Source organism: Nyctereutes procyonoides, unplaced genomic scaffold (genome assembly GCF_905146905.1).
Source record: "Nyctereutes procyonoides isolate TBG_1078 unplaced genomic scaffold, NYPRO_anot_genome, whole genome shotgun sequence".
Lineage (NCBI taxonomy): Eukaryota > Metazoa > Chordata > Mammalia > Carnivora > Canidae > Nyctereutes > Nyctereutes procyonoides.
In genome coordinates, this window is record NW_026575036.1 from 7,420,358 (window position 1) to 7,439,152 (window position 18,795).

The window sequence follows — 18,795 nt, forward strand, 5'->3', positions numbered from 1 at the left end:
TAGTACATTCTAACAATATTTAACAAGTCCTGTTGGTGTGGGAAGGGGGGACTAACCTAGGTTAAAAGCAGTTGAGAGGAAATGAGTGTATTGATGACCAAAAAAAAAAAAAAAAAAAACAATGTGGTAAGGATTCTTCCTCCCTCAATTATATATGCTCCAATGCCTCTGATGTTTGAGACTACTCCATTCTCCTAAATAACTTGTCATAACCATTCAGCTGTCTATGATAAAGCTCTATACAGATTACTAACTCCTCTGACAACTTACTCACTTTATATCATCCTAATTTACAGATCTCCTTTGCTCTGAATAATTAAAAAAATATCTGAGATAATCTTACCTGGTTATCTTAAGAAAAGTACTAAAACTTAAAAAAAAAAGTTCCTGAAACCTCTCAAGATTCTCTGGCAGATTAAAATATATGCAATCTGGAGTGCCTGGCTGGCTCAGTTGGTATAGCATGCAACTCTTAATCTTGGGGTTGTGAGTTTAAACCCCACGATGTGCAAACCTGCTTAAAAGAAACTATATGCAATCTGAAGTCTTTAAAAATGTACGATTTAGCTATTTAAACATTCTCAGATTTTTTTTTTATTTTAAACTTTTTAAAAAGATTTGTTTTATTTGAGGAGGGGGGCATGCACAGGTGCAGTGCAGGGGTGGTGGAAGGGGACAGGCAGGGAAAGAATTACAAGCAGATTCCCCACTGAGCACAGAGCCCAACGTGGGGCTTGATCCCACTACCCTGAGATCATGACCTGAGCCCAAACCAAGAGTTAGACACTTAACCCACTGAGCCACCCAGGCACCCCTAAACATTGTTTTTAGTTATTATGATAAAAATTTGGTTTTATGCCTCTTTAGGCATTTCCATCAATATATAATGCACTGATTAGCTATGTCCTATAACTATAAAATCTTGCTTAATGATGGAGTTAAATTATGTGTATAAGCATTCTGTATAAACCCTGTCCATAATGGTATTCAAATATTGGTGGACTGATAATGAAATTGCCATATTACAGCTAAAAATCATTAAAGCACAGAGAAAAATATAAATAGCTTCAATTTGGATGGTCCACTAAGGGAAAAAACTCAACTTCCCTCACAATTCATACATTAGATGACAAAGACAATGTGCTTCTCTATTTGGGTCATTAAAGCTTCCAACTAAAGGTGTACAATAGCCTAAACCACTTGTCTTCTTCAATCTCCATCTTGTTTTCCTGCCTGTTTCTAGGCATCCACTTCTCTCTCTCCCATCCTTTAGGTCTTCTCTTCCAAATAAGGCCATTTTTGCCAGTAACCCAATTCAGTTTTCTTTGCTGCTTACTCCCTCCTTCCTCAGACTCTGGATTTCACTGAACTCAAGTTGCCTTGAAGAGGCAAAGATTCCTTATCCCTACTTCTCCATCAATTCTCTTTCCTTCCTTCTCTCTTCCTTCCTTCTTTCCCATGTCTGGGATGAGTTCCTCATACATTTTCCCCTCCTTAATTTCTATTTCCCTTCAATATCCTTCCCCTCAGTGTCTCTCTCCTTTCAGGACCTCCTACTAATTGTTGGGGCCATTGATAACATGGAATTTTTATTTTGCCATTTGGTCATAGTGACAAAATACATTTTAAAGGGAGAGAAAAAACAGACAGGCGATGAATTGTTAATATATAAAGATGCTTTTAGTTAGTGCAAAGAATTATATAATAGTTTTAAGAATTTAGAACCATTCATTGGCAAGATAAAACAAAAGTTAACTTTTATAGTTTTTATAGATTTATATTTCTAATCACTCATTTAAAATAATGGAAGGCAAGTCGCTAAATTTAAAAAAAAATCAAACTATCTTTTTAGAATCAAATTTGGCTTAACAAAAAAATAAACCTTACAGCCTCAATAAAAAATAAAGATAAAAAAAGTTCAAATGTGAATACCTAATTATGGAGTACAATGTATTGAGGGTTTTATTTTTATACTGAAATCCAGAATTTGATCTATACTTGTCACATTAATCAGCAGCTGCTTAGTGGAAAGCCTACTCCTGCCAGTCTATAGTTTATGCCATTGAACATGAAGCTACCACCCCAGCATAAAGCAAAATGAAAGCAGGAACAAGGTAGGTATAAAAGACCTTTCTTCATATGGTTTTATCCAACAGTATATAAAATCTAAATTAAACCTTTTTAAAGGCTTAAACTCTCAGAATTTTAATGAAAACTATTATCCTATTATAGATTAAACTTATAAAGTACTTGAGATATATTTCTAGTGGCATATAATTCACACACATTTGTCTAAGATCATAAGACCCACAGTATGGTACCTGAGATTTAGGTCTTTAGACATATATCAAAAATAATATGCTAACCTTCTATAAAAAAGCTACATGCATAAAATTTTTGAGATTAACTATAGTCTATAAAACCTTTTTTATAACTTTTCACCCAGATTATTATCACTCAGATTCTCCATTTTTACTGTATTTGTTCTATCATTTTATAACATTTTTAAAGTTTCTTAAAACCATTTCAGAGTAAAGTAGTATTCAGAAAACTATACATATTGATGGGAAAAAACACGAGAGTGGTATAAAAAATTTGTTATACCATCCTTTTTCTCATCTTACAGCCCCATATAAGTATTTTTACATTGATGCCACATCATCTGTGTTCCTCATAGTATTCATCAAAAAATTTTTATGATGTTCACATGATAATTTCCTGGAAGAAATCACTCAGGCTCAGCACCTTTTAATATTTCAAATCAGAAAAATCAAGATACCTAGAACAAGGTAACGAACCCAGCCATAAATTTGAGACATACATCAAACTATTTTGTTACCTTGAGAAACAAAACCAAATATAACAAAAGATGAAAGGAAAAAATTGAACATGGATGGACAATTCAGGCCCAGGCTTACTCTACACAGTGAATTAGGATACATGTAATTGAAGCACCTTTTCTTCATGTAATATTCACTCATTTTCAGTAACTTAAAGATAAGGAAAGGTTTATCTACAAGTTAAAAGATGGAAGTATTAATAAATATACTGTGCATAGCCCTTGAAACTACTCTGCCAACATAAAAGAAATAAAAAATTTTTAATCACCGTGTTTATAGTAAGAACATGAAAAAAAATTAGGATACAAAGTTTTCAGAATTAAAAAAAAAAGGATAAAGCTCCATCAGCTTAGTTAACTGACCTAACAAAACTATAAAAACTATATATTTATTTGCTTATCAGTATTAGTAGTTGGCTTTTAAGCCCTTTATGGTTGCATATAAATAGAGAAATTTTTTGAGCATTTATTCCTAGTACTCTTACCTTCCTCTCTTGCCTGTTACATCTAAATTGCTAAGCTTAACTTTTATCATATATTTCTATTCTCTATTTAAAACCTTCTTTCATGTTAAAATGCTCAATCACTAAATTCACGTATTACACTCTATTACATCCTTCAGACTTTTGTCAAAACCCATCCTATCCTCAAATCTTCCAAAATAATTTATGGTAACTTTTTCAAGTATATTTAGTATAGCCTATGTCCTCCTGAAAAGATTTGAGAAAGCAAAGACAATAAATAAGCATGCAACATAAGCTACAATTTGCACAACTATTTATAGAAAAGGTACAGGTAAATCTTTTAGTGTTTACTGATTATTTTAAAACATAATGTTCAAGGAAAAGCACATAGGTTTTGTAGTTAAGTACTTCGTATATAAGGTTTTCTATATATTAGTATTGGATGTAATGCTCTTGAACATTAGGAAGATGATCATGATGGCAGCATGATATGATTCAGTGGTTTTCAAACTTTTTGAAACTCTCTCTTACAACAAAAATCACATATAAAAAATCAGTAAGTAAAAGCCTACTGAATCAAAGCTGCTCCAGCTCAGCGGTAGGGGTTCCAGAGACCTATCCTCTCACTCTCCCTACCCTTGTAGAAGGCCTGAGGCATTTCTGAACAAACTCCATGGTTTGGAGAAGCAGAGTTTAAAAATTACTGGTTTAACAGATGTGAAGATATTTGGAAATTTTTAATTTAACTTAAACATTAGCTTTTGATTTTGATTCATTGGCTTTTGACTTGTTTTTAATAATAGAAACACATTAATTATTGAAGAACTATAAATTATAGAAACCCAAGGAATCAGAGAATTTTAAGGATAGAGAGAATCTTAATCTTTTCACATTTTATAGATGAGGGAGTGAGGTTTATTGGTTTATTAGAGGATAATTGGCCTAAGTTCTCACATTATCAGCAGCAAAACTGGGATGAGAATTGAGGTCTGCTAACTTTATTACTCCACCTTCTGGTCCCTCTTCACACTATAAAATAAACTGCAATATTTTAAGTACTGTTCAGATATGACTTACTCTACTCAAATTCTTCTTTTGTTGTTCTTCAGTTCAGAGTATCATTTGTACAAAATAGACTAATGACCTCAACAAGCACTAATTTTAATTACCTTTGAAAACATTTTGAAAGCTACTGCAGAAACTGCAAGGTATAGATATAGATATGACAAATTTACAGAATTTAAATCCAATCTTCTGCAGAAATCACTAATGATTAACAAGGTAAAACTGAGCTAACAGAGACCCTATCTCCATAAATATATATACCCATAGATTAGCAACTGATCAAATCTTTTTAGTGTTTAGATTTTTGGTTTGGATTCCCCCTCCACACCCCACCTGTCCCACTAGAGGGTAAGGATAAATGAAATGACACCTAAAAGTAATTTGGAACTAACCCTGTGTTAAATACAAGTTTCTGTATTAAAGTAAGTGTTTTTTAAAAAAATTGTCTGAAAAAAATAAAAAAATAAAGAAATTCTGTCTGGTCAGTTCAAGGAAAATTCTTCACAGTTCTTTTTGTTCTAGAAGCTATATTTAATTTATAAAGCTGAACTCAGATTATCTTTGGATTTGATGTTTCATCTCTATTCTTTCAACATAGGAGTTGAACTATGCTAAAATTCCCTATGGAGTTCTAAATTAGAAAATTTAATTTAGATTAAAAAAAACAAAGAGAATCATAATCACCATGTTATGAAGTTCAGAATCTGAAAGTAGCTTATCTTTTCATCTTTAAACGATGAGACAAGATCTATTTATCTACATAGATAAACAAGCCTTGCCCTGATTTAGTAAAGACTCTGTTCACATACATGCAATGTGAATATAAAACTATTCTATACTAATTTGGTATCAGATAAACTGATAAGTACAAATCACAAAAAAAAATGTCCCTGAAATCAGAAGAGAAATAGAAAATACTACCCCTCATTTTTTTCCAAAGACTGTATAGATCTAAGTAGACTTATTGCCATTAAGAGACTATCATTTTGCATTTGAAAATATGCCAATATCTTTAAGCACATAATAATGTTCCTCCATAGTAACCAAGACACTCAAAAGAAAGCTCATCCCTTTCTCACTTGTAGTACCCCACCCAAATTCCTCCACATTTCTTCTGAAGAAAATCAGTATTTTGTCATCTATGAAAATTTAAAAATTTTTGTAAAGATTCGATTGTGGCTGGATAAAACCTTACCAGATATAATATAAATATCAATATATCACATGTGAATAGTCACTCTGGGAAATTCAGATCTCTGAAAATAAAACTTTACTACATTTGAAGTATAAGAATGGAACATCACATGAAACATTACCTTAATAATTTATGATGAGATTACTTGAGAAATTAAAATAAGAGGAATATTACTCTCTCCCCTTTATGAACATGAAGAAACAAACAATGAGGGAATGAAGAATAAACCTTCATCTCAAGATTAAGACTGCCTATAATGAAGAAGTAAAAGGAACTAGGAAATAGGATTTGTATTTGCATTTCCCTCACTTAACCAACCTTTAGCTGGTGGAAAAGGATGAGAAGGAAGTGAATCTGAACAGAGCTCCAGTGGAAACTGCAGAAGTTCTTCATTATCTGTAGAGGCTTGAGAAGCAAGAAAAATACTAGTTATTTAGTAATGATCTAGTATCAATTTTTTAAAAGTAAGAATCTGGGTTGAAATATATCTATTTCCCCCACTCCAATGTTTCTGGTTATTTTCTTCCTGGCTTCTCCCATGGAGACCCTTCACCTGCACAATGTTGAGACATGCTATCTTCCCTGATAGGATTATTTTTTAAGATTTAGAAAAAAATACTAAGTGTAAATCTCTTAGCACAAGGCCTTGCAAATAATAACTAAATAATAATAACTCAATAACTATTATTATTCTATTCTTTCTACCATACTAGTTCAATGATACTTAAATCTGTTATTTTCTACCTTCTTTGATAAATATCTGAACACAATCATTTAATATATCTCTATTTGACATTAATTCAATGTTTTACAACATGTAGAATGTAATCACTATATAAAAATTTAGACTAATCATGAATATTTTATTTGGCTGGTAAGTCCTTAAATTTTAGAAAGCATACTATCTCCCTTCTCCTTTTTTTCAGAACACATAAGCGGTTTTTAATAATTTGAGTTTCTTTGGAATATATTAAGAATGTTACTTCCTAGATTTTACTGGAAAAAGCACAACTCTGAGGACCTTTCCTAAGAAAAATACATGATGCTTACTACATCAATTATGTTCTCAGATGTCTTGAGGACCTCTTCAGAGACCTCAGAAAAAAAAAACCTCTAAATTACTGCAGAATATGCTATAACCTAAGTCTAAAAAATAACAGCATTCTCTATGTAAACAAACACCAAACGCCTATTTGTGAAGAATACCAAGTCAAACATTCTTATTCACAAAGTTATCTTGATAAAAGATAAACAGAAAAAGTGACAGTATTGCTTCTTCAAGAAACAAGTCACTTATTTAATCTACTTTTTTCCACTGAACTATAAATGTAGACAAACATGAACTATGCTCTCATCCATCACAGGTTTACCTCTTTGCAATGACTTTTCAACATGTGTTTTTGTGGTCTGCAAAGCCTGATTTTTGTCAAAAGTTATTGCAACTGCTGTGACTGTGACCTAGAATTACAGAAACAATATTAGCAAAACAATCGTCACCAAAATAAGTTTCTCACAAATCTTCTTCAGTACAATGGAACAATTTATACTAACTGGCTAATTCACTTTTGCTGGTTAAGATTCTCAACCAGAATTACAGATAACCTCAGATATTTAGACTGCATTTGAGTCTGACATATATACTAAACCCAGATATTCCAGAAAGAGCTCAAGTACCTTCTCTAAAATATGGGGACTGGAGAAATCCCATGTAAGTACGCATCCTATTGTATATGTGCTAGAAATATAATTCTACCTTCGGATAATTAGAGTTTAGAAAAATAAAATATACATGATCTGATTTATTCTAATATATTTGTTTAAAAATATTTTGAAGTAAAATGCTTTATTCAATTATGGCAGATTTATAATATTAAGACAAATCAGAAAAGCTAGAAATCTTAATAAGTTGAATCTTAATTACCTGTATTAATTCATCTTCAGGCAGAGATACTGTAAAATTTACATGGCAAAGGCAGCAGGGGATCATAGACCGCAGTTTAAAATACAGGCTCTACATAACAGAAAATATGAGTAATATCACTTCTTTGAATTTAAAAATTTTTTAAAAACGGATTTTTCACTGCACATTATATCAGGGCAAAAGGAAAGTTTAAGACAAAGTTGGTCCACTTCTATTTTGTATATTCTTACATTTTAAATATTTAAGCAGATAATAAGATTTAATCAGCTTTATCAATGTCATAAAATATAAGAAAAATGGTTTTTCTAAATTTACAAATATACAATAGATTTCTATGAAGCTTAAAATTATAAAATAACTTAAAATATATATTTTTTTATAGTGTGGCATATCAAGATGGCAACTTTAGCATTTTACCAGTTGAGAGAGTTAAGATTAACATAATACGTAAGTAAAAATCATTCAGCTCACACTTGTGTAAGATATTCCAGAAAATATACTTTTCTTTTTTAATTTCATAATTCTTAAGAGTTTTAACTAAAATATAGTTAGTCAAAAGGTTCCTACCTTGAGCAAATTTTCACAGAGATCATTAAAGTTCTTATTAAGGGCTTGATTAGTCAGGTTAAGGCTGCTTAATCGGATTACTCTTACTGATGTGAACATCTAAATATGGGGAGATATAATAGCATGTCATTTTATTATTTTTAACTAAATAGTATAACAGTTGATAAAACTGCCAAATAATTAATAATAATAAATAATGTGATATGAAAAAGGCTAACATTTTAGTTGCAATAAGGAGGTCAAAGAGAAAACATATTAAGAAGGAACTTGCTAAAATCACATACATTGTATTTAATTATGAAAGGTTTACCTGTATTTCAGATGTCCAGTTATTTATACCGGGCATAATTTCTGTATTACAACTATAAAAGCCTGTCAAAATAAATCATAGTTAAACTATATAATATTTCATCTCCTTTTATGTTGAAAAATAACATTTTTCACTTATTACATGGAATTCTAACTATAAAATCCATTTATTCTTTTTTTTTCTAAAACATTATTACCTTCAGTAAACTTTAGAATATCTTTTTTTTTTTTTTTTTTTAAACTTTAGAATATCTTAATAAATTATCAGTTTGGTTTCTTTTCCTTGTTTTTTTTTTTTTTTTAAATGTATGAACATAAAAGGATTAAAAATCAATTAAGCTAAGAGAACCTGGGTGGCTCAAGTTAGTTAACCGTCCTCAAGTCAGTTAAGCCTCTTGATTTCAGCTCTGGTCATGATCTCAGGGTCCTGGGATCAAGCCCCATGGGCTCTTTGCTCAGCAGGGGGTCTACTGGAGATTCCCTCCCTCTCTCCTTGCCCCTCCCCTGCTCACACAAGTGATCGCTCTTTCTCTCTCTCAAATAAAAAAATAATCTTAAAAAAAAAATCTAGTTCCCTTTTTTTAAAAAATATATTAGTTTTTAGTAATCTCTCCACCCAACATGAGGCTGGAAATTACAATCCTGAGATCAAGAGTCACATGCTCTACTGACTGAGCCAGTTAGGAGCCCCCTCAGTTCACCTAAGTCCTAACATAAATATTTTTAAACTATGGTTCTAGCTTTGGGGCAGCAAAGTAAATAAGAGGATGTGACGCTGATAAAGCCTTTAAAATAAAGTACTTTACTTATTTTTTATTTTTTTAAAATAAAGTACTTTAAATAAAGTATTTTAAAATAAATTCAGAACTTATGAACTAAGATATATAAAACTAGTCTCATCTCAATTTTTTCTGTTCACCTGAAGGAGGAGGAACATCAGTAAGCAGAGAATGTACGTCTTCCATAGCATCAGTGTCATCAATCTGAAAATAAAAAGATTAGAGCTATTACGTAAGTACTAAATATACAATAATTTCAAATTATTAAAAAAAAATCATTGTTTTCATTATTTACTAAATAAATAGAAACATAAGAGTCAAGAAAAAGTGGAGCCATTATTCCCCAAATGAAAATTCAAAACTTGAAAAACAAAATTCTAATCTCTGTAAATTTCTCCACAGTAATTATAAATACTTCTAAGTAAATATTTCACATTATAAGTATATTCAGGTAAAAAGAGAGCCTTTTCTCAAGCCTTTAGGAGGACATCTTTCAAAAGGCTTATTACAAAGATACCATAAGCAATTATTATCTCTACCTGTATAAGTTAATAAAGAGAAATTTTAAGAAAAAAGATCTTTTGACTTAAATACAAAAATGCTTTAAAACTGAATTACATAGGGATAAATTTAAAGGTACATCTAAAAAAAAAATAAGTGCAACTCCTACTCTTCTTACACCACAATACTCCATTGCAAATAACTATATCTAGTTATTTATTATCCAACTAGACATATACTGAGATTCATCAGTACATCGTGGGTCTGAAGGACTCACACTTCAACCCTTGAGACTTTAAGGACTATTTTTAACGTTACTTTAGCTACAGTCATGGCCATACCTCAATCCACTATTCCCCAAAACATTCCACACCCAAATCCAACTACAATGTTCTGCCTGTCTGTTCCCTCTCTTACTGAATCTGCACTTTATTCTCAGCTTTCCACACAGATCTGAAGCACTTTTGTTCTCTACTTAGTCAGGATCCAGGACCATAAAGATCAATTATGCTCTAGAATGCTGGAAAATTTGTTAGACAGATTCCTGGGCTCTACACTGAAATTTCATTCACTAAGTGTGAAGTAAGGGCCCCAGAATTTGCATTTCTTATAAGACACCAGATACTGCTGCTGCTATAGGCAGTCACAGCACCCTTTGAGTAGCATTACTGCAAACAAGACGCTGGAATTTTTTTACCTCCTCAGTCCCACATATTCTTTTACCAACCTCCATTTTGTTTTTCATTCTCAGATTGTAGAAAAATAGGAGAAATAGGCACATACTCATACAGTTTGAGTTTTCTACAAATTAACACTCTCACCTGTTAATTAAGCCTTGTGCATCTCCCGTGGCTGACATCCTGATCACATTCATGGACACTGTTCTAGAATCTTCAAACTTCCAATCCCATCTCAATACAATTTTACCATCAGCTTCCTGCTTTACTAATATAAAGGCATCTGATTTTTTTTTTTCTCTCAACTGGCACCTTATCAGAACATTTCCGAGTATCCTCATTTGTTTTCCTTTCCTTCAATACCAAAGGAAGATCATCTATCTCTATCAAAGCTAACTATTTACGGGGAGGGCAGAGGGAGTAGATTTGTGAGGTAGGAGACTCCATATATCTTCTGTGCCACATGCATTCTCCAGGAAAGTTGTGAGTGTATTTTTATAATGAAAGTTCAACTATACCTTCTGAATTCAGTAAGAAAATACTATACTCAGCATTTGGAGTGCTATGATACCACATGTAAAAGGATATGCTTATACTAACATGTTATAAGACATGAAGCAAGTAGATATAATAAGTGAAAGAAAAGCATTTTAATTTCTTAAATTCTTTCAAGTTTACAAAAGCTCTAAGAATTTAGCATTATTTTTTTAGTTTAGCATTGTTTGAATTTTATTTCAACCCACACATTAATTTTTCCAGAGCCACTTGAATTATTGTATCTGGTATTGATCAAAAAAATATTACTATGTTCTAATATTTTCATATTTGTTGTAATTTCTATAATAAAATTTCTTTATATATTTATAACAGTTGTAATGATACAAAATCACATCACATCAATTTAGGATCTGACTGTAAAAATGTACATCTTCCAAAAACTTGAAGAAATTAGTCTAACGTAGTATTACCTCCAAAACAAAAGCATCTTTTTTCCCATGTGAAAGGTCCAACTCTGTAACTTCATCAGAGCTTTCTGACTGAGATCTTAAAAGTCTTGAGCGTTGTCTAGGTTCTGGAATGGGTGATCCTATAATCTCTTCTGATACCTCCTAGAAGAAATACAATTGCTTTATATCATATAAAACTGTCTTTTTCAGGGATCCCTGGGTGGCGCAGCAGTTTAGCGCCTGCCTTTGGGCCAGGGCGCGATCCTGGAGACCCAGGATTGAATCCCACGTCGGGCTCCCGGTGCATGGAGCCTGCTTCTCCCTCTGCCTATGTCTCTGCCTCTCTCTCTCTCTCTCTCTCTCTCTCTGTGTGACTATCATAAATAAATAAAAATTAAAAAAAAAAAAACCTGCCTTTTTCAGTTTGGGGGTTATTTTGTAAACTGCAGGGTTTTTTTCCTTTTTACGGAAGTATAATGGACATATAACATTGTATTAATTTCAGATATACAACATGATTCAATACTTGTATGCTTCAGTTTGGTTTTATTAATAGATATCTGTAAAGAATAAAGTCTAAATATTTCACAGCCTATATTTAATTATAACTTTTATGACTAATTATCTTTTTGTAGAGTATGTGGATATTTCCTTCTATCAATAATAGCAGTCTTGATACACTAATTGATAAACACATAGAGATGTGTCACAGACACAGCAAGGCAATACTGACATCTAGTGTACAGAAAAGACACAACAAGTAGGGAATTGCCGGTCCTTCCAGCTCAGAAAGTATTTTCTACTCAGCCTTTAAAAGACCAAACAGCCCAGAAATAATAAAAAATGTAGTCCAGGGACGCCTGGGTAGCTCAGCGGTTTGAATGTCTGCCTTCGGCTCAGGTCATTGATCCTGGGATCTGGGATTGAGTCCCACATTGGGCTCCCTGCATGGAGCCTGCTTCTCTCTCTGCCTCTGCCTCTGCCTCTCTCTGTGTCTCTCATGAATAATAAAATATTAAAAAAAAAAAATGTAGTCCCCAAGGGGCACATCGGTGGCTCAGTGGTTGAGTGTCTGCCTTCAGCTCAGGTCGAGATCCTGGGGTCCTGGGATCGAGTCCTGCATTGTGCTTGCTGCAGGGAGTCTGCTTCTCCTTCCGTCTATGTCTCTGCCTCTCTGTCTCTCATAAATAAAAATAAAAAATAATAATAATAAATAAAAAATAAAATAAAATAAAAGTAGTCCCCAAAAAGGATTCTAACCTTATATCTTTTCTTACCCAGTGGCAATTTTTCAAAGCTCCACATGATAAAATGAGGAATATGATAAACGTGTGCATGTACACATTAATACATATATTATGCAGATATTTGCTATGCAACTTACTAAGCTAAACAAACTTTGGTAGCTACAATGATGATCTTTTTGAGGATGTAACCCTATATGAGTTTGCAAGCTTTTACCTATTACATAGCCAAAGATCAACGCTAACTAGAGATTCTAAGTATCTGTTGGCTACAAGGACTATCAGGAGAATGTGACTATGTGAGCACAAATGCAAAAAGGCCTACACTATTGTTGGCATAACAGAGCTATGTTTTTAAATAACAAGGAACCTAAAATTTTTTCAAGAATGCAGCTTTAAATGTTCATTGCTAGTGTATACCTTACAGAAGACTACTATTTCATAATAGCTATCTATAAAGTAATTTCACATTCATTTCTCTTATTTGTACCCCAAATTACCTTGCCTTGTATAATTTTAACAGGGTACCTATTATAATGACTACAAAATGACAAAGAGCTACAGTTCAGAGGTAAAGTAGTTTGCCTGTGCTTGAAAACTAGTTAAGTGACAAACCTATCCAGATCAGTTTTTTTGACTCTGAGTATAATATTCTTCCAACCAGATAACATCTTTCTTTTTTTTTAATTTTTCAGTAGTTTAAAATTTGTTTATGCTTCTGTTCATTACATTATAGATCTAATAAAAGCCAGTATCTGTTTTTAATATATCTTAGATTTGTAACGAAGTTTTTACCAAAATACTGTTTATTATTCTAAAAGTTTTTTTTTTTCAAAGATTTTATTTATTTATTCATGAGAGACTCAGAGATTGAGAGAGACAGACACACAGGCAGAGAGAGAAGCAGGCTCCACGCAGGGAGCCCGATGTGGGACTTGATCCCGGGACTCCAGGATCATGTCCTGGGTCAAAGGCTGGCACTAAACTGCTGAGCCACCCAGGGATCCCCTATTCTAAAAGTTTTGCACCTTATTTTGATACCTTTGGTTAACTAAATGATCTCCACTAAAGTGGTACTACAGCTCTACATTAGATTTTTCAGTGTTGAGAAAAAAAACCAAGTACATTCACTTCAACTGGAGCTACCTTTCTTTCCTAAGAGAAGAAACACACTGATGTATATTTTCAGGGTAGGCATACATTGCTTTAGAAACAGAAAAGACAAAATTGTGATATGAGTAGTAGCTTACTACACTGAATCTGTCAAATTCTGAGATGTTATGCTGAAAGACTATAATGCACTCAGTATCTGAAATAAGGAGAGATATATTAGAAAATTCATAGATTGATAAATCTTTTTGTATCATATTCAACACATGAAACCCATATATGTTGAAATTTTAAAAATCAGAACAGATTTATCCCCTCCTCTACAATCTACTACTGAAACAGAAGCTCAATAAATATTTATTGAATAGATGAAGTAATTTAATTCACATTCTCTAAACATGTCTGACTTTAAAAGGCTTATATTAAAGACAGACAGACATGTAAAAACTAAGTGCAATAATATGGAACAGCCCCATGACAGAAGCATATACAAATATAATAGTATACAGAGATACTTCCTATGAGAGGTCAGCATGGGAGCATATAGTTGATAAATACTGGTAAGTAAAAGAGTTCAGCTTATATCACAGGGCCCTAATATAAAGCTTTGCAAATCATTTTCCCCAACAGACATAAATACTATTAGTAAATGTTCAAATATCAAAACATAATTATAAAAGAAAAATAATGTACTTCAAACAAGCATCAGTAAAGGGCTGTGTGGAAAGCTTTAAAAAGGCTATTTAAGCATTAATATATTAACATACCAACTTTCTTAGTGAATTTCAAGAAGCTCTGTATCAGCACTGTTCAACAGAAATATAAAGCAAGTCTCATATGTAATAAAATAAAAAAGAAATAGAATTTTAATAAAATTTTATTTAATTCACTATATCCAAAAGATTACATTTTCAAAATATAATCTATATAAAAAATACTCATGAGATAATTTACATTCTTTTTCATATTAAGTCTTCCAAATCCAGTGCGTATTTTATACTGATAGCACCTCTCAATTTGGACCAGACACATACCAAGTGCTGTACAGCCACATGTGACAGTGTCCACCACACTTAACAGTGTAGCTCTAGGTCATATCTTTAAAATTCCTCTCAACTTAACTTTGCTAGAAAGCTGTAAGTCTCAAACTAGAATGCAGATGCACTGTCCCAGACAAGCAACCAAAATTCTGACAGTGTGTATAAAGTCAAATAACAATAATAATGTTATTCAAACATGTTCCTTTTTCCTAAGTATTTCATTATCAAAGACTCATAAAAAACAAATAGATTCATTCTAACTCCGACACTTTCTGGCTATAAGGCATCCTCAGAGTAGGAGAAACTGTGATACCTACTACAAACTTGGTATCAAAGAATGACTATGGAAGTTACTCGTAGAAAAATCCTAAGAAGCTAAAACTGAAAAATGGGGTATTCTTTCACATTTTTATCTTAGATAAGCAATCTTTCTTTTTTACCAAAAATGAACATTTAAACTATTTATTTAATCATTCAGCAATATTTATCAAGAGGCTACTACTAGGAGGAACTATGCTAGGCCTCAGGAATACAGCCTCAAAGAATCTTCATTCTTCTGTATGCAACAAGCAGTTATAAAAATCAAAAACACATTTTCTCGTGTTTACACACACACACACACACACAGAGAAGAGAAATAAAAAAACAATAAAACACAGAAGGTGGATAGAAAGTATCAAAAATTGATGGGAGAGGACAATTTTCAAATCAGGTAGTCAGAGTCGGCTCCCTAAAAGGAGACATTTGAGTATGATTGCAAAGGGAGGTAAAAGCAATGAGTAATGAGGAGAGCAAATCTTAACAGTGAAAAAAAAAATTTATGTCCAAAATAAGGTAATCCCAAAATAAACTAACCCCTAACAATAACATATATTCACAATATAGATTTATTTTACTTACCGGAGGATTGATTTCATATAATTCTTTATTCTTAGCAATTGTGTCATTTATCTTCTTTTGCATATGAGATATATGCTGTTCATAGGAGCCATCATTAGGAGTCTTCCCAGCAATCTGAATGCCACCAGGCGTAGGTAAAGCTGCTAAATACACACCTGTGGCCGACTTGTAAAAACAATGGGGAAATAATCAGAAAAAATATCTAAAGAATAATAGTCCTTAAGTCTTCATACTTAGGAAAACTATCTTTGCCCTACAGGAAAAAGATAATTAGCATCAATGCACATATGGGACATATGTTGGAAGAGAGCAGAAACACATAACTGGTAACAGGAATTGGTTGCTTCTGACGAGAACCTTGGGTAAATAGGAGGGAGAGCAATGAAAGAAGGATTTACTTTTCATTGCATACCCAACTGCACTTAAAATTTTTACCTTTGATTTCAAAAAATAAATTGCATTGAAAAAAGTGTAGGAAAAAAAGATTAAAAATTATTAAAAAGTAAAAGGGAAACTTCTGCAAAGCAAGTGAGGAAACAACTTCAGGAAGGACAGGAAATTTACTCAAGATCACACTGTCAATAAACATGGAGAAGAGATTTGAATGTGTTTCTGACTCTAAAATCTAAGAACTTGGGATCCCTGGGTGGCGCAGCGGTTTGGCGCCTGCCTTTGGCCCAGGGCGCGATCCTGGAGACCCAGGATCGAATCCCACATCGGGCTCCCGGTGCATGGAGCCTGCTTCTCCCTCTGCCTATGTCTCTGCGCCTCTCTCTCTCTCTCTCTCTCTCTGTGACTATCATAAATAAATAAATAAAAATTAAAAATAAAATCTAAGAACTTCTCATGATATCACACTACATCCATAATTACCAAGAAAGAAAATTTTACTTAATACAGATTCATTTTAAATATTTAATTAAATTACTATTAATTTCTGACTCTAACTGTACCACATGCCATCAGTACTAGAAAACTATTAAGGGAAATACAACACACGATATTTACACACACACACACACCCCTCTATGTACATCTACATTTAAACATGCTTATTATATAAGCAAAGCAAAAGATATATACAAATATAAACATCAAATTGTTTACACTGAAAGAGTGGAATGTAGACAAGAAAAGACATTTAACTTTGGATATTTGTGTATTTTGAACTGTGTGAGTTGTTATTATTTTTTTTTAAAGAGAGAGTATGACTGAGGCTGTATTCGCAAGTGAGATTGGGGTGGGGGGTTACACACTGAGATCATGATCTGAGCTGAAAACAAGAGTCAGATGCTCCTGTGTGAGTTATTATTCTTTCTAATCAAATGCCAATTTTGTGAAAACCCACACTAAAAAGGGTATGATATTCTATGATGAACTCTGTGCAGTAGATGACATGAACTCTGTGCAGATGACATTGATGCTCAGAAGCTCTCTCTCCTGGTTTGTTCATTAGTGTCCATGACTGTGTCTATGACTCAGTCTGATGCTCAACCTCAGAACACCCTCCTGCCATATGAAGCCTTAGCACAGTATCTCTAACAGGTTCTTCACTGCACTCACTAACGAGGTAACAGCCCAGAATGGTTGAGAACAGAGACTCTGGAATAAGACAAACCTGGGTTTGAAATTCAGTTCCAGTACATCATACCACTTTGGACAAGTCCCAATCTATTATAGCATCCATTTGTCCCTCTTGTGAAGATAATATTGCATTACATCTGGGGTAGCACAGTGCCAGATATTCAGTAGGCAGAGATCAATTATCATGGAAGCTACTCTTGGGGCCTTGAGTTTTTGGGTTTTTTTTTTTTTTTAAGATTTTATTTATTTATCATTAAAGACACAGAGAGAGAGAGAGAGAGAGAGAGAGAGAGAGAGGCAGAGACACAGGCAGAGGGAGAAGCAGGCTCCATGCACGTAGCCTGATGCGGGACTTGATCCCGGGTCTCCAGGATCACGCCCTGGGCTGAAGGCAGGCTCTAAACCGCTGAGCCACCCAGGGATCCCTTTAGGGCCTTGAGATTTAAGTGCACAAGCTAAACCACAACACAAAGATCAAAATCACAAACAGTATATAATGAGTGTCACTAGTAATCAAGAAGGAAAAGATCAGCAAGAATCAGAAAAGGCAATTATTTCAGGCAGGCATCAAAAAATTACACCAGTATCACAAACTAGTTCCCTAGAGCTCAACCATTAGAAGTATTTGATATGTTTGCCACCATGATTTTTATTTTTTTATTTATTTTTTTAATAATTTTTTAAAAATTTATTAATGAGAGACAGAGAGAGAGAGAGAGAGAGAGAGAGAGCGGCAGAGGGAGAAGCAGGCTCCATGCAGGGAGCCTGACGTGGGACTCGATCCCGGGTCTCCAGGATCAAGCCCTGGGCCAATGGCGGCGCTAAACCGCTGAGCCACCCAGGCTGCCCTCCACCTTGCTTTTTAAATCTTTGACTCTGAATCAAGCTCTTAGTTCCCACAGACACCCACCAATAACTAGTTTTATATTCAGTCCAAATTATACATTTATAATAATTGCTAAGCATGTGAGGTTTTAGATGAATGAATTATAATGAACACTTTATTCAGTTAATCTAGATATCAAAAATTTTAATTTAAATCAGATTACTTTCACTAATCGTTGCAAATTTCTCGTTAAAAAAATCGTGATTACCTGATTAGTTTATCTTCACACAATTACCCCTACATTCAGAAATTTACATAATTGTAAATGTATGAACAGGAAATAGTTTAGCATTTTATCTACAAATGCATACTGAAGAAAAAAAATCCAAGTTCTATAAATTTCTTAAAATTAAATTTTTATGTATCTCAGAAATATGGCAGAGAATTCCAATTTGAAAAGTGCCAGTGTCACAGATGAAGATCCTGGCTAAGGAAGTGTCTAAAATAGGAGAGGATTTCCATAAATACTGTGAATCAGTTTCTACCTGATAAATATGTATCTTGCAGGCATCTAGTTCTCTGGGTCTTAGATGACTTACAAAGACAATTCTTGCTTTCCGCAGTGACAACTTGTAGTCAAAATTTATTTTCTAATAAGTCACAGTGAACGTAAAGCTAAGATAAAGAGCTTTCCACTCCCTCAGGAATTTTCATTTTCTATTTTTATAAGTAGGCTCAATGCCCAGGTAGAGCCAAATGCAGGCTCAAACTCACAACCATGAGATCAAGACCTGAGCCAAGATCAAGAGTCAGAGGCTTAACCCACT

At 33.3% G+C, this 18,795-nt stretch overlaps 1 protein-coding gene across 8 annotated transcripts in view; it reads right to left on the reverse strand.

The window, feature by feature from the left end:
* C2CD5 (C2 calcium dependent domain containing 5) overlaps nt 1-18,795 on the reverse strand; it is a 100,870-nt gene that overhangs the window by 13,215 nt on the left and 68,860 nt on the right. For 7 of the 8 annotated variants that reach the window (XM_055318556.1, XM_055318552.1, XM_055318549.1 and 4 more), the window contains 8 exons: nt 15,559-15,723; nt 11,286-11,426; nt 9,280-9,343; nt 8,362-8,423; nt 8,052-8,150; nt 7,485-7,574; nt 6,934-7,021; nt 5,882-5,968 (listed from right to left, as the gene is read on the reverse strand). In XM_055318556.1, coding sequence (XP_055174531.1) covers nt 5,882-5,968; nt 6,934-7,021; nt 7,485-7,574; nt 8,052-8,150; nt 8,362-8,423; nt 9,280-9,343; nt 11,286-11,426; nt 15,559-15,723 — 796 coding nt within the window. The remainder of the gene's footprint in view (nt 1-5,881; nt 5,969-6,933; nt 7,022-7,484; nt 7,575-8,051; nt 8,151-8,361; nt 8,424-9,279; nt 9,344-11,285; nt 11,427-15,558; nt 15,724-18,795) is intronic. The other variant, XM_055318551.1, reaches the window with a different exon arrangement.